General features: G+C 34.9%; 2 protein-coding genes across 3 annotated transcripts; both read right to left on the reverse strand.

Moving 5' to 3' along the window:
- LOC21403949 (protein TWIN LOV 1) lies at positions 1–3,760 on the reverse strand. Of its 2 annotated transcripts, none has more exons than XM_010098034.2 (7): positions 2,727–3,760; positions 1,954–2,161; positions 1,782–1,846; positions 1,277–1,356; positions 1,114–1,169; positions 958–1,021; positions 1–432 (listed from the first exon to the last, which is right to left on the reverse strand). In XM_010098034.2, exons 1-7 carry the CDS (start codon positions 3,289–3,291, stop codon positions 274–276), a joined length of 1,197 nt encoding a protein of 398 aa, XP_010096336.1. In that variant the 5' UTR covers positions 3,292–3,760; the 3' UTR covers positions 1–273. The 2 variants fall into 2 exon arrangements, 1 of the variants encoding a protein (XP_010096336.1); XR_002902199.1 differs by having other exon boundaries at positions 408–432; positions 1,134–1,169.
- Positions 3,761–6,202: 2,442 nt separating this feature from the next.
- LOC21403950 lies at positions 6,203–8,279 on the reverse strand. Its single transcript, XM_010098035.2, has 2 exons — positions 7,833–8,279; positions 6,203–7,162 (listed from the first exon to the last, which is right to left on the reverse strand). Exons 1-2 carry the CDS (start codon positions 8,145–8,147, stop codon positions 6,203–6,205), a joined length of 1,275 nt encoding a protein of 424 aa, XP_010096337.1. The 5' UTR covers positions 8,148–8,279.
- Positions 8,280–16,152: the final 7,873 nt, after the last annotated feature.

The following is a 16,152-nucleotide window of genomic DNA, read 5'->3' on the forward strand; positions in this document are numbered from 1 at the left end:
CCTCATTTTTTTTTTTTTTTTTTTTGGTAACAAGTAACCTTGCACTTTTCAGTCCTAGGCAGATCACACGTCTATAAAATATATAAGAATATTTGAGTTGCAACGGTAATTGCTTTTTCGTCATATAAATATATAAAAATATATATATATATATATATACTGAGACAATAATCCGGTTAAGTATATATGACCAAATTTCTTCTGATTTCTGTTTCCTATCCTTCACAATATGAAAATACTGAAGCCTAAAAAGGTAACATAGATCACAAGGTGCTAAGGCTTGGAAGGGCCGGCAGCCATTGATAAACTCCTCACAGCTATCTTAACAGCACCAACTGTGCTAAGCTGCCTCATTTCAGGGCTCAGTCCATGCCCAAGTCCACCCCGGTTGGTAAAACCTTCTTCCACATGAACACCCACCAAGTATGCAATCTGACCACTCGTAAAACAAAATTAAACACGGTAAGAGACTTCGGGACGTGGTGTTTATTACCCTAATATAACGGAGAATCTCCCATTCCAAGTTCATTTAAAAGTTATCTTATGGTTTAAGACAGTTTCTCGAGAAGTTAGTCCATCATCAATGTCTAAACAATGTCAATTAGTTTTCATAACCATGTATGACTAGTAACCCGTCTAAAATTGGAATAACAAGTATTAGCCTGAATGTCTGCAACGCTTTAGACCAAGGCTTAAAAACAAATATAAGTAGTTCTCCAGAAATATATACATACATATATATAAATATATATATATATATATAAGTACATACACAACAATCCAAATCAAGCTATCAAGAGGAAGTGGCCAGCGCATGATAAGTGAAATGAGTATCACCACACTTCATCATGAAGAAAGCAAAAGTCATGTCGTGTATAAAGTTTATCTAGTTGAGGAAAGACAGAAACAGACAGAAAGATTCTAAGGGATTCTTTGAGAACAAGAATGCAATATTACCTTGCCAGTAGCATTGCGAACTGGTGATATGTGAAGAAAATTCCAAAACGAACTTTTATCCTTCCTGAAATGAAAAGGAAAATGTTTACTGAATTCATAAGAACAAAGCGCGGGCACGCCTTTAGTTTTAGGACATAGTGGACAATAAGAATCAACCTGTAATTCAAGATACGTACTGTGCATGCTTGTTCCATTCGAATACTTTCCTCTATCTGCGGAAAAAATAGATGCAACCATAACTCAATAGAACATCGGTTCCATCAAGTTCTCGAACTAAACAGCAAAGATAAAAGGCAACTACAACGGAGAGAAGTTTTACCAGATTAGAAGTCAAGGAATCCGTATCCGCACCATTGAGAAACCTACAGTTGCAACCCAATACTTCGTGCCTGGTATAGCCTGTATAGGTAAACAACTTATATTAGCCCGCTCAATATAGATATAGTTCTCTGTCTGCCCAAAATGTTTCAGTAATGTTAAAGTATAAAATTATTGTTGACCCACCTCCTAAACTTTTGGGATTGATTGATAAACTAACATGATATCAGAGTGGGAGGTCCTGAGTTCAAACCCCCGTGTAATTGTACTCTTTATCCTTATTTAAATTGTCATCATGAATTAAGTCTTTAATATATCTCGAGCTTAAATATTCACGTGTTGGGCTTTCCAAGTAATTTACCCACACGATTGCCTATTGTCCAACCCACACGTGAGGGAGAGTGTTAAAATATAAAATTATTGTTAGCCCACCTCCTAACAGCTTAAGCTTTTGGGATGGATTGGTAAAACTAACAAGTACAAAAGATGTTTCCAGTTTTAAGCACCTGTCAACTTTAGGAAGGCATCACTCGCATAAACTATGGGCATGTCAGGTAAGTGCGGATCAATCCTACAATGTGGCAAAAGCAAACACAACATTACAAAGACATCAGCAATCTTTGTAAAAGCAAACTCTATTGTTAAAGTAAGAAAGGTGAGAAATTTGCAATAACTCACAATACAAAGCTTTGTTTGATTCTACCAAGAGAAATAGTTAAGGATGAACTTAGATGGCCCACCCCAGATAAGCTGCATCTCTTTCCACACACAAGTCTGCCGGTCGACTCGCTATAGTGAGTTAGCATAGACAAGACGTTGTTAATAGCGGAAGCAGCACTTCTCTTCTCTACATCACTTGCTTCACATGGTTCTTCGATCTCCAATTCTGCGTGTTACACCATAATTGAGAACCCAACCAGAACTAAAAATTCGCTACAAAATGAAAATGAAACACACAGAAAACTAACTATATCAAAGAAAAAGTAGAACTTCAATCAAGAGCACTAGCAGGCCTAATTTGGAAAAAGCAAGAACATTGACAAGTAAAATGGCTCATTCCACGGCAATTAACTTAACACAAATTTCCTCACAAAAAGTGTTGGTAAACAGCTGAAATGAAGGATAAAAATGACGGAATTAGAAAGTTTTGTAAGTAAAATAACTTTCTAAAAAATTTGCAAAAATGACTTCGATCAAATGGTCTTTCAGTGTAATAATTAAAGAAAGTCATTTTGCTCATTTCACTTTGTAGGGTAGTCAACTTTGCAAATTCTTGGATGAAATGAAAGCGTTACCAAGGATTTCAATCAAGTGTTATGGTTCATTCCATAACAAATATAAGCATTGAAAAGAACACAAATTCCCAACCAAACAAAAAAAAAAAACGGAAACTCATGCCAGACTAAAGAGTAATGCAATAATCATTGCTGTAAACTTCAATCAAAACAAACCTCTAACATCAGAATCAAGAGCCAAAACCCGACCCATTTCCAACAAAGAATCCGAACACACCTCCCTCCTGCAAGACCCATAAACGACGTCGTTAATCTCCTCGGAACAATCAGCCCCAACATTTCCTCCGACAAACCCACTCCGGAACCGCCTCAATTTCCTCGAAACCGGAACCTGAACCGCCACGAAGTTGATCACCCTCCCATCCACCTTCCTGAAAACAGGGCACATATGAAACAGCATCCAAAACGGCGTCCCGTCCTTCCGATAATTCACGAGCGTGATCTGCACCGCCCTCTCCTCACGAACCGCCTCGCGAACCTCCATGACCGACCTCCGGCTAGTTGCCGGGCCCTGAAATATCCTCCCGTTCTTCCCGACCACCTCGGACTTCGAATACCCCGTCATCTTCAGAAACCCCCGGCTCGCAAAGACGATCGGGTGGCCGGAGATGCAGGGGTCGGTGATCGTGAAATTGTCGGGCAATTCGTCTAGGGCTTCTCGCGCCCATAGCGAATACGACTCGTTCAAGGATTGCTCAATCAGACCAAGCTGAGATTCCATCTTCTTCTAGATCTTCCGATTCGTTTGATGTAGGAATAATTGTAGTAATCTCTGTCTCTGCACGTTAAGCGAATCAGTCCCAATCCCATGTGGCACGTTTGGTTCTCGAGAAAACAGAAGAAAGAAAATTCTGAAAATTTTCTCTGGAAAATTTAATTTTTAACTAGAGGCGAACCCAGTGACTGAAATTGGTGTTCAATAGCTTGTAATTGGACATAGTGAGTGAGTGAATGAGTTCGAGTAATGAAGAAGAACAGGAAAAAGAACTGAGTCGACTCTGTTGCCAAAATGGCGAAAAAAAAATATCTTCTGAAACTTGTGATTGGGAGTTGAGATTGTTAAGGAATGCCCATCATTCGTTTTCGTTGGCTCATCAAAATGAAAATGAAATTTTAATTAAAATGTTGGATGGTAATTGGACGGATAAAATCGAAGGACGAAAATTCCTACGATCCTTCCTCCTCCGCATAATAACATCCCCGTGTATCTAAATCCAAAACTAATTGGCCGTTTTTAACTTAAATATAATATAAGTTGATATGTGATTTTATTTAAGAGTTAATAAAAAAGTTAAAAATTTATTTAGTTTATTAATTTAAGTTTTTAATGAAACTGAGAACGGAGCCTTAAAAAAACATAACATATAATCAATCGTAATATGTGGGTCCCACCTTAAAATTATTGACGAGGCTCTATTCGCAAGTAGCATGTAAAACAAAAACGTCCGTGTGTCGCTGAGTCACGTCTCTCACCGCTAACTAAAAATTTTCTGGTCCAGAAAAGCTTAGCTCCATTTAAAAAATGTATGTTATATTTTTTTTTAATATGATATAATAGCATGATTTTACATGATTTTGTAAATTTATATAATTACTTCTTATTTTACATGATTTTTTAATTAACTTAATAGCATGTATTATCGTATTAGAGACACTTAAAGAATTTATTATTTACTGAATAATGAGAAATTCATTTATACAATCATTTAAGATTTTGAATTTATTTTAAAAAGAAATATGTATAAAGATAACAATTAATTAAAAAATTAAATAGGGATAAATTTGAAGAAAATTATTTTAAAAAATTAAAAATAAAATAAGAACACATGAAAAAAATTATTCTCATAGAAATAAAATGAGAAACAACATATTTTTAAAAAACACACAAGAAATTAAAAGGTTTAAAAAATTCTCAAAAAGATGAAAATAAAAAAGGAAAAAAGAAAAAAATAAGAATATGGTATAGCAGTTCATAAAAAAGAGCTGATATTTGTATGTATTATTTAATTATGGTCCGTTTAATTCATTGATTTAAATTTTTAATTTGAATTTAGATGTTATTTTATATGAGTTTTTTACTATAATAAAAAGTTAAATATGATTATTTTTAAGAGTTTTTTACTGTAACAAAATTTAAATTTTAAACTCGAATCGATAAAATAAATTATGTCTTAAGGCCCGTTTAATTCGTTAATTTAAGTTTTTAATTCAAATTAATATGTGATTTTATATACGAATTTTTTATTATAATAAAAAATAAAATAATTATTTTTTATAATTTTTTATTATAATAAAATTTAAATTTGTGAAATGAACCATATTTTACGATATATGACCGGCTTACAATTGTGTGCCATACACGCGTCCGTACAGTGGTGATGATGGGCCACCACGAGCTTGAAAGAACCAATCATAGTACGACATTTGTCATCAACTGGACGGATGGTCCAGACAACTGCCAACAAGAAAATCGACGCCGATTCTTATCCAATCCACGTCAACCTTCGTCATATGCTTCGTCTTTTTCCATAGAATAATAATTGTAAGTTAAAGTGCCTTTTTTTAATTTTTTGTTTTGGATACACGTGGTCGCCACGCTTACAATTCAACAAGTATGCTTCATTAGTATGTCCCCGAATCGAATCTTAGTTATATAAGACCGTTTAATTTTTTGATTTAAATTTTTAATTTAAATTTAGATGTAATTTTATATGATAATTTTTTATTATAATAAAAAAATTAAATGTAATTATTTTTAAAATTTTATTATTATAATAAAATTTAAATTGATAAAATGATAATATATTTTATTCTAATTTCATTTAAATTTAAATTTAAGATAAACGCAAACGGAATTCTGTTTTGAGGTGACTATTTAGGAATTTTAGGATAACATTTTTTTTTTTTTGAAAACTATTTAGGATATCTTGTCGTTTACCTTTTCTAGATAATGTCGTTCGTATTTTGTAATTTTGTTATTTAATTATGGTGTAGGGTGCCAATTACGATAATTGCTCTTTAGATATATTACTATTTAAAAACGTCAGATGTTTATTAAGTTTTGTCAATTTTACATGTTTGTTCATATTTTGAATCAAAGATAAGATGTTAAGTTTTAAGTATTAACAATGGCAATGGAATACTCGAATGTAGGTTTTCGTTTTTTTTTTTTTTTCTTTTTTTATCCAAACGCAGAGTCTTATCTAAAGCTATCTTGTGTAGGGGTGTAAGAATTGACCCCGACCCCGACAACCCCGTCCGCCCCTACCCGAGCCTACCCGAAAATGGTGGGTTTTTTTTTTTTTTATCCAAACGCAGAGTCTTATCTAAAGCTATCTTGTGTAGGGGTGTAAGAATTGACCCCGACCCCGACAACCCCGTCCGACCCTACCCGAGCCTACCCGAAAATGTTGGGTTTTTTTTTTTTTTTAAATTTTCATATTATAATAGGCCGAACCCGCAATTTGCGGGTTGGGCCGCGGGTGGGGCAACTGCTCACCCGAGTTGCCCCAACCCGGCCGTTTACTTACTAATGGGAGAGAGTAATGTGATTGTGTTGTTGTGTGACACTGTAATTTGTGTCGTTTTGTTGTGTTACACGGTGTGAGTGAGAGTCAAAAATCCCTAATCCCTCAAATTCTTTCACTCTTCTCTTCCGTTTCATTTTTCCTTCCTCCCGGCTCCCACCCACCCAGTCGGCAGTCGCCATCGTCAAACGAATCATTTTCCTCATCAGCCTTACTGCCAGGTTCATTTTTGCTGTTACTTTGCCATCTATTGTCTTCGACCCAATCAACATCGGTAGATGAAGAATAATTCACATTTCCCACTATGTTTTCATTATTCACATTTGCGGTCGTTTTAAAGTCCTCCAAAGGACTATTTAACCCCGAGTTGGAATTTTTCTGTGCATCATCTACAAACCAATCACTAGCCATGGATGCAGATCCAACTGTCTCTTCATCCTTCTTGCCAATAGAGTCTTTTGCGGGACCAAATACTTCATCCATGTGAGTAGAAAGATCTGTGGAACCCATGAAAGGATCAAATGATGTTGAGTCCTTATGAGGTGTTGCCGAAGCGGCAGATTGAAAATCTGTTCCCCAACCAGAATCAGACAAATTTTTACTCTCACTTTCAGTAGATGACACAGAGGTTTTGGAAGGCTGGGCATTCTCAAACAAAGTAAGATTCTCACGACCGGTTTCAGAAGGCTTAGCATTCTCAAACAAACTAAGATTCTCATGAACAGTTCCAGAAAGCTTAGCACTCTCAAACAAATCATCAATTTCATGACCTTGTCTAATTTCCCCACCATCAATCTGGTTGCTAGACATTGACGGCTCTGCAGATACGTTAGAAGAAGCCCCTTTCTCTTTCTGAGCAAAGAAGTTCTCAATATTTACTCCAGACAAATTCAAGGAACTTTTGCTCTGTACTGGTGTTTCATTTGAGAGACGAGATCCAAATTTCTCCAACTCAGATGGCCATTTTATCTCTAAATTTAGAAGATCAGACAATGGCAATTCATCTTTCGGAGCAGTCCTTCCTCTTTGCGAATTATTTACTTCACCAGGTGGTGCCACAGTCTCCTGCAAAACGAAGTGCCATACTTTAAAGCATCCAATACACGCAAATATCAGAATTTCATCACGCGAATATCCGCCAGTAGCAGAAGAAATACACGTCTCTAGCAAACAAATGATTGACAGAACAGAATGAAAATGGAAAATCCCAAGTTAGAGCTCTGAAAAAATCAGATATTGCAAATCGAAAGCTGCATACCAAAGCAAGAAACATGGCTCTAACTCCCAAAGATTCGTCCAGAAAGAAACATTTTGGAACTTGTTACTTCACGGAACGAAATTTGCAGCAAACACTCAAAAACATCTCTAAATTAAGAAAAAAATGCATCCTATAAACGTGTGCACATCTCATTCTTACTTTAAAGCAGATAGATAATAAGGCTGTATCATATCAAATTTCCCATGTAGTCTCCGAACAACTTGCGGAATTCGATTAAAAAATTGCATCAAATCAAGCAGAAAACAACATAATTTGCTTCAAATTGTATCCCTTTCAAAACCTAATACAAAATTCAGCTAAAAAGCAAGAATCTTACTAAAAAAACAAGGACCAAATGATTCTTCAAAACGCCACTAAAATCTAAAATCCCTCCTTTTTTTTCCTTTTTCCTCAAGACAAATTAAATCGACACAACAATCAATCCAAAGGCAAAAGCAAAGAGTGAAACCGACATACCGATCCGTCCAAATTCAGGGATTCGAGCAGCCAGCGATAGCCAAGAGTGTTTCGGAAATTGAGAGGGTCGGGTACGACGTCGTTGAAGGCTTCTTGGCCGCAAAAGACACAAATAAGAGACTGTACTCCACGGAGGAGTCTGCCCTTGCAATGCCGACACCGGAGGTACGGCGGCGAAGAATCGAGCGCCGCAACGGCTTCCTCCGGCGACGGAAGATTCGGGAGAGAGGGATCGTCTGGGTCGTACGACGAGAGATTCGCATGTTTGCGGAGTGAGATCTGGACTTGCTTTATCAGATCAATCGGGATTTCCATTTCTCCCGATCTTTCTTTCTGATTTCTCAGCGGGAGAAGGAGAACATTACAATTGATGAGTTTGATACTTCAGAAAGGAACGACACCGTGGCGCGCCATATTAAATAAACGCAATTTTTTTTTTTTCTAATTCAAATCACTCACTTGGGGTATAAAAATTGAGCCCGAACTTGAAAAACTCACCCGACCTGAATACATAGGTTTTTTTTTTAATTTCGGATTCAAATAGTACCAACCCGCACTGTGCGGGTTGGGGGCGGGTCGGGCATTCTTGAACCTGCAATGTCCCGACCCGGCCGTTTTCCACCTACCCCAAGCCAGGGGTTTTCCACCGACCCGACCGTTTCTTGAACCCGCAATGCTGCAATGAGCCGCCACTTGAAGATGATTGGAAGACTTTTTATGATATAACTTTGAAGTTTAGTGCCACTTTGAATGTCACTTCAAATTCTTACTTTCATGAGCTGTGTGAGATGCAAAATCAACTATCTGAATTAAGCAAACAAGATGACTCAATGCTTTCATCCATGGCTGTGAGTATGAAAAAGAAGTATGACAAGTATTGGGGGAGTGTTGAGAATATAAATTGTCTTCTCTTTGTGGCTGTTGTACTTGATCCTAGGTACAAAATGGATTATTTGACATATTGTTTCTCTATAGTGTATGATTCTTCCATTTCTGAAAAATTATCAAAGAATGTGAAGGATACTATGTACCGGCTGCATGAGGTTTATAGTGGGGGCAAAGGTGAATCTGTGGCTAATGCAAGTAGAGGGGAGGCGGCAACAACAAGTACAACAGAGGTAAAAATGACTCTAGAAGGAAAAGGGTGTTTGTGGAGCTCCTTTGTTAAGAAAATGAAGGAGAAGAATGTGAATGAGTACAAAAATGATGTGGACAGATACTTGACAGACCCTATGGAGGATCCAACTCGGACAAATTTTGATGTTTTAGAATGGTGGAAGAATAATGCAACTAATTACAAGGTTCTCTCACTAGTTGCAAGAGACATACTTGACATCCCTGTTTCAACGGTAGCCTCAGAATCTGCTTTTAGTACCGGAGGCCGCATCCTCGATCCCTTTAGGAGTTCATTGAGCCCCAAGATGGTGGAGGCATTGATTTGTACACAAAACTGGCTGCGTAGTCGTGAGCACATCAACCTTATTGACATGGAAGAATTTAATGAATATGAAGATATTGAGTCAGGTAATCTTTTTACGTTTTACTCTTTTTTTTTAATTTTATTTCATCTCCTTATTGTTTATTTTGTTGTTCTAAACTTGATTCTGATGATTTTTTTTGTTATGTTTTCTTCTCAAGATTTGTCAACTTCTGTTGCAACACATGAGGGGCAAGTTGGGAATGAAGATGCTATTATTTGGATTAAACAGTTTGGAGTGGACTAACTTTTATTTCATGTCCTATTTTGCGACTATTTTTATATGGACTGTTTATCTTTATATGGTTTATTTATTCTGAATTAAACTGTTTATTTTATATGGATCATTTTGCATGTTAGAAGGGTACCAATCTAATTGAAATATTCTAGTTGTTTTTTTATTAGTTATCTACTTTCACCAACCCGAGTAACCCTACCCTACCCGGCCGATTTACACCCCTAATCTTGTGTGATGAAGAATAGAAAGGAAGGAAGGCAGCGGGGAGGTTTAATCGGATGAAGAATGACAGTGCAACTTGATTTGTAAGAAGTAAAAGAGGACGAAAGAGAAAATATGGTAAAGAAAAGTTGTGTTTAGTTTAGAATTATAAGTTTGGATCGAACTGAATAGTTCAGTATGAAACCTGTCACTATTGGTCGAGCCTTAACCTCCAAGCCAAGATGGGTTGAAGTTTTGAGTCAGCCTAAATACCATGTTCTCAGTTTTTGAAAAGACCTTATAAAATTTTATATCGGGCCACTCTTAAGTTTATTGGGCTTTAAGGTTAGGCTAAGTCAACCCTCTCCATTTAGAATCAAGTCAGGCGGTTCAAATTTTCACATCTAATTTGGTCATCATAATTCAAATCTTCTTAATTTCAAATGGAAGGATAATATTGATAAATACCCATTAAAAGTGAATGGGTCAGAATTCTTACCCTTTATTCTTGATTCATAATCTTTTTAGTCAAATAATTACACTGACAAAGGGATATTTATTACGAGTAAAGAGTAAAAATCTAGATTCATGCACTCTTAAAGATAAATTCTCTATTTTTTCTAAACATGGGAATTGAATGGAAAGTTAAAAACCAAATTTTAACAAAAATTATTTTTTGGCTAATAATGAATAAAAATTTATTTGGTATAGATAGTGAATTAGGAGGTTTTTTTTTTGTTTTTTTAAAATAAGTGTTTAAAATAACTGAAAACTCTTTTTTTTTACGAGCTTTCCCTTTTTTTAATTATTGAATGAGGATATAATTTTTTTTCATTCACTTTTTAGTATTAAAATACCAAAATTAACCCCAACACTTTTTTTATACCATCCGAAATGCTTTCTTATTTTTTTTCCTCCCCTCTTTGGTCTTTTGTAGTGCCTTCACGATCTCTATCGATGCGGTGACACAATGGTCTTCAAGCTTAGCGAGATCAAGCAACAGTGATCGACAAATATCGAGTTAGAAACTGTGGATTAGATCTCTGTGAAACAACGTATGTGACGAAAAGGGTGATTTGACATCGTGAGGTGTGAGAGGGCATCCGGCATCATGCTAGGAAGGAGCCATTGATTTGCCAGTGCGTTGTGCGGGGAAATAGTCGATTTGCCCAACAAGGGAATATAGGAGAAAATGTGAGAGCTGAAATCTATTTTTAGGAAAATTTTAAAATTTCGTATGTTGGAAATGGTTGTTCAAGAGGAAAAAAAATTAAATAAAAGTTGAAGCCCGTAAAGAAATTTAAAAAATTGAAAGAGAGAAGCTTCAAAGAACTTCTTGAATTAAATCTGAGAATTTCAGGTACAAGACTCTGATGGCTTGTTCATTTGCATCTTTTAAGTTATGGTGATTTGAGTTCAGATTTTGATTTGAGTTAAAGTGTATTTGAGTATGGTTTAAGTTGAAACTCTAATTTAAGTTTGTGTTTAGATGTGCACATTTTGAGTTATGGTTTGAATTGAGAATCTATTTGATTTTGTGTTTAGGTCGGTCAAAACTTGAATTTATATTTGGATAGTATTTTAATAAAAACTCAATGGTGGTGAAAAATTTTAATAGGGTATATGGGTGGGGTTTTACTCATTTTTTCGTTGTGAACGCATAAAAAAACATCTCAATCAGAATTAAAATTAAAAAGTTATGACGTTTTTAATAATAGAAAAAATACTGTTCATTAATTTGAATTTGAATTTAGGAACTTAAACTCAGATTTTAGCCCCAAACTCAAGTTAAAAGGGAAACTTGAACTTGAGATTTTAGTTCCAAACTCAAGTTCAAACTTAAATTTTACAAACAAAAAAAAACATGAATTTAAATAAAATTATAACTTGAGTGCAATTTTTTTTTTTTGAGTTTGAGAGTAAATGAATAAACCCTAACAAACTAACACCATCAACTCCAAGCGAGAAAAAAAAAAAAAAAAAAACTATTGCCATCATCTAATTTAGTATTACATGTGTATAAGTAGAATAACTAGCCATTAAAATGACTGCTGTTTTTTTTTTACATTCATCAGCAAGGGGATGAAAAAACGAATGGGCACAAATCGTGGCATTTACACTTAAGTCTATAAAATAATTTATAATGACATTTTTACTTTTTACTAAGTACGCTTAAAAATAATTATAAAATTTTATAACTAGTCATAGAAAAATATATATGAAATTATATTATCTCAATAATCATAAAACGGACAAAATTATAATATTATTAAACAAGAAACATATCTTAAACAAGGGGTTTAAAAGTGATATTTTTGTGTAATTATTACTTGGTTTCACTAGGCATTTATTTACTAAACCAGCAGAAGGTAAAGTCATGGTTTATTTTATAGTTTTAAATTACTGTTTAAACTTTTTTATTGCGTTATTTTTTCTTATAAAATTAAAATTTTTATTCAAATTTATGAGCTAAACACGACAAAAGTAAATATGTTGGCCTCGTTCGTTTCGCTGATTCGAGTTTAGATGTGATTATATGTGAGAGCTTTTTACTGTAGCAAAAAGTTAGATGTGATTGTTTGTGAGAGCTTTTTTACTGTAGCAAAACTCGAATTCTAAACTCGAATCAGCGAAACGAACGAGGCCGTTATTTACTTCACTCTCATCAATGACTCCAATTGAGCCGAAATTAGCGAAAGAAAAAGGGGATCCACTAAGGGGCAGGTGACATCACCCGAGAAAAGACTTTGGGATCACCGTTAAACTATATCTCCATTAGCTAAACCCTTTCTTACCCTGCCTTTGGACTCGTATTTTGTTCGTACACAATCAACGGAGGCCTCCCCGACATATGTTGCAACGTCTTCAATAGCATGCTCTTATTTCGTCTTTCCCTTAATAAGTCATCAAATTTGGTGCTTTTTGATCCCCAGTTGCTATGGAGAACAAAGGACGAAATACAATAGATTCCTCTATTTAAGTGGTTCTCGCTTCTCCTTGTTCCTGTTCCTAACTCCTCCCCGGGTAGTTCCCAATGGACCGTACTCGAGCTTCGGATCAATGTCCCCAGAAGCAAGGAGTACGCCCGCGTGTTTCAACGAGAACACCGAAAAAACCTAATTCAGCTCCACGTAAGGTAGCCAAAGTACGGTTGAGCAATCGACATGATATATTTGCTCACATTCCGGGCGAAGGTCATAATTCGCAGGAACGGGATGGTTTACTATTTCAATTTGGATTTTGTTTTCTTTTCTCGCGGAATTCTCATTTTTATTGATCAACAATTGAATTATGGAATTTTCTTCGAGAGCTGCGGAACTAACGACTCTATTAGAAAGTAGAATTTCCCACTTTTACACGAATTTTCAAGTGGATGAGATCGGTTGAGTGGTTTCAGTTGGAGATGGGATTGCACGTGTTTATGGATTGAAGGAGAGTCAAGCTGGGGAAATGGTTGAATTTGGGGGTTTAACAAGCCAATTGGACGGGAAATCAAAAACACGCCAACGGTGTTTTGGTACTTTTCTCTCATTTCTCAGGAATTCCGATCTATGCCCGGGCTTTCATCCCTAGTTTTAGGCGATGGGGCTTGCCCGAGTCTACCTATCGTTCACGTGGTAAATAGCATATATATAAAACTAAATTAAGTAAATAGTAAATTTTAAAATTATTTAAAGTAAATAGTAATTTATTGTGTAAATATTTCATTTACAATAAATAAAGAAATTTTTTCATTTAAATTTTCCCTTTACGACTGATAAAAAGACATTTTTGTCACGTAAATAAAGATTTTTTATTGTGTAAATTATTTTTTATTATTTGTAAAGGAAAAATTCATACAGTAAACTCTATTTACTTCAAATACTTTAAAAAAAATGAGAAAATTATTGACTTACCTTAAAAGTTCATGGGCCAAATTTTTACCACTTACTCTTGATTAGTTCCCTTTTGTTAATATAGTTATTTCACTAAAAATGTATTAATCAAGAGTAAGGAGTAAAAATCAAGACTCATACACTTTTAAGAAGTATTTGTCAAGATTTTTCTTTAAAATTTGCTACTACAATTTTCCATTGAAGCAAGAAAAATACTTAGAGGTAACACCGGTCTTAAACACCATCACTAATAGAAGGTGAATCTTACATGTGCGGGACCCACCTTCTATTAGTGGGTGCACTACTAGTGTCCCTATAGCATTACTCTTGAAACAATGAGCCTAGCATACTTATTCTGGACCTAATCTATCAAATTTACAAGGCTCATTGGGTCAAAGTATGGGAATCAGCAACCCATATCGAAGCAGAGGGAGTTGAGACTTCAAGCCCGGCTGCTGTTAATTGCCTAAGAAATTTAAACCTTGTTTTGATCTAAATTTTCTTTTTACAAACTAAATCTCTTCCGTTTCAATCTTCACTGGCTTAATCTCTGATCACCAGGTTATTATTATTATTATTTAATATTTTGTTTTACAATGCCTAACATATATATGATTTTCACAAGTAGATCACTCCATACCTCTGCTAATGAATCGTGTTTTCTCGATTTCGATGGCATTAATTTACCAAAAGAAGGAAAATTTTGACTCAGTTCTGTTTTACTTTAGATGCATTTCATTTATTTTGTGGTTTCCAAGTTTAAATACTTTCGCTCTTTGCCTCTTTAGTTTTGTTGGCCCGCCCTTTTTTTTCCGTGTGATTCTCATTATTTTCACCGTTCGATTTGAGATCGAATCTATTATCGTTGTGAAAATAAAATTTGGAGTTATTCTGTGAATCTCAAATTTTTACTTAGGACTATTTATTTTGAATTGTCAATTAGGGTCAGTTGGGGCCTTAAGCAAACATTTTAAAAGAGGCATTTTTTTGCACGATTGTCTAATTTTTTATGACATTTTTTTTTAAGTTATTTACATTTTTATACCATCTGTTTTAGATTTATTTAAAAAATATACATTCAATTATTAATCTCATTGAACAATTAATTTTTAAAAAATGACATGAATGCCCTTAAAGAGACAAAAAAAACTAAAACTAAAAAAAAAAAACTTAAAAGAGAGAAAATGAAAGAAAAAAAAAAGAAAAGAAATCTAAAAATTAAAAAGAAAAAAACACAGTAAACATTTGCTTCTTCACAATCGTCAATGTCCAAGAAGTTTCTGAGCTCTTCCACAGCATCACCGGTGTATCTTTCATTTACTCCGTCAAACAAAAAAAAACTCAGCAAGTCAAAATCCCCAACATGCACTTTTTTGGCCTCAATATTTCAAATTAATTTGCAAACCAGATTCAAACGTCGGAGAAAAAAAAAATTCAAACATTGAAGATCCATATGTAGGAAAATGAAGGGAGAGAGGGAGATTTGAGTCGGTGTGTGAGAACTTGCAAATATGCGGACAAGACTAGATGCAGGGGCTAGTTATGACAACCGAGGCCCTTTCTCCTGAGCTGCAACGGCCACCACCATCGGGATTTCACAACTCGATGGCGAAGACTTCCGTCGAGCTTTCGGGACGTGACGGCGAGTACCTCTTCCATGCCGGGTTCATCGTCGTGAGGCCTTCCTCCAGATCTATTTTTGCAAGCACTTGCCCTCTTGTCTAGAATCACCACAGCCATCCTCACGCCAACCACCCCGATCTCACATTCACCTGAACTTGCGGCTCATTTAGGGCCAAGGGGTGAACGTCGACGATGCCCTGAGGTAGACGAGGAAGAAGACAAACCAGAGGGATAAAAAAGGCTCTTTTGTCTTTCTTTTTTTTTCCCCCCCCCCCCCCTCTTTCGTTTATTTAAATTTTTAGAATTTTTATTTTTTCTCTTTGAGGGTATTTGTTCTGTATAATGAAAAAAAGTTAACAATTGACTGTAAAACGGTAGAGATTTATCTATTAAATATAATTTGAGAGTATATCTCATCAAATTGAAAGTAATGGTATAGAAATGTAAATCACCCTTTTTTTTTTTCTAAAGAAAAATTATATTATTTGGTCATTGTATTATGTATTTTTTTTTTACATGTTTAGTTAACTTGAAATCCTAGAAATTTTGAATCTATATTTAGTTTTGATTGAATATAAATTATTACTGGTCTTTCCCGGCTCAAAATGCAAAGATTAGGGCCTGTTTATTTGCGTTTTCATTTTCATTTTTCACGATTTTCAAAGTAAAAAAATAAAAACGGGTGTTAAAAACGTGTTTGGTGCAATTTTTTTTAAAAAACAAAACCAAAAACGTTTTTGTCTTTTTGTGGAAATCAGAAAACGAAAAAAATGTGTTTTCATTTTCTCGTTTTCGTTTTCTGTTTTCTGAAAAACAGATTTCACTTTTTTTTTTTTTTTCATTTTCTTCCCTCTTTTCTGAAACCGTTTTTGTATTATATATGTTTATTTAATATTATTATTTAAT

The sequence above is a fragment of the Morus notabilis genome, unplaced genomic scaffold (assembly GCF_000414095.1).
Source record: "Morus notabilis unplaced genomic scaffold, ASM41409v2 Scaffold155, whole genome shotgun sequence".
Classification (NCBI taxonomy): Eukaryota; Viridiplantae; Streptophyta; class Magnoliopsida; order Rosales; family Moraceae; genus Morus; species Morus notabilis.

Bases quoted from the DNA above. Each gene is read 5' to 3' on its own strand.
- LOC21403949 (XM_010098034.2), bottom strand. From the start codon at position 3,291: ATGGAATCTCAGCTTGGTCTGATTGAGCAATCCTTGAACGAGTCGTAT. The intron at 1,170-1,276 runs GTAAAACTTCTC...TTTTTTCCGCAG, and splicing joins ATTCCTTGACTTCTAATCTG to ATAGAGGAAAGTATTCGAAT. The intron at 433-957 runs GTAATATTGCAT...ACGAGTGGTCAG, and splicing joins TTCGCAATGCTACTGGCAAG to ATTGCATACTTGGTGGGTGT.
- LOC21403950 (XM_010098035.2), bottom strand. From the start codon at position 8,147: ATGGAAATCCCGATTGATCTGATAAAGCAAGTCCAGATCTCACTCCGC. The intron at 7,163-7,832 runs GTATGTCGGTTT...TTCGTTTTGCAG, and splicing joins CCCTGAATTTGGACGGATCG to GAGACTGTGGCACCACCTGG.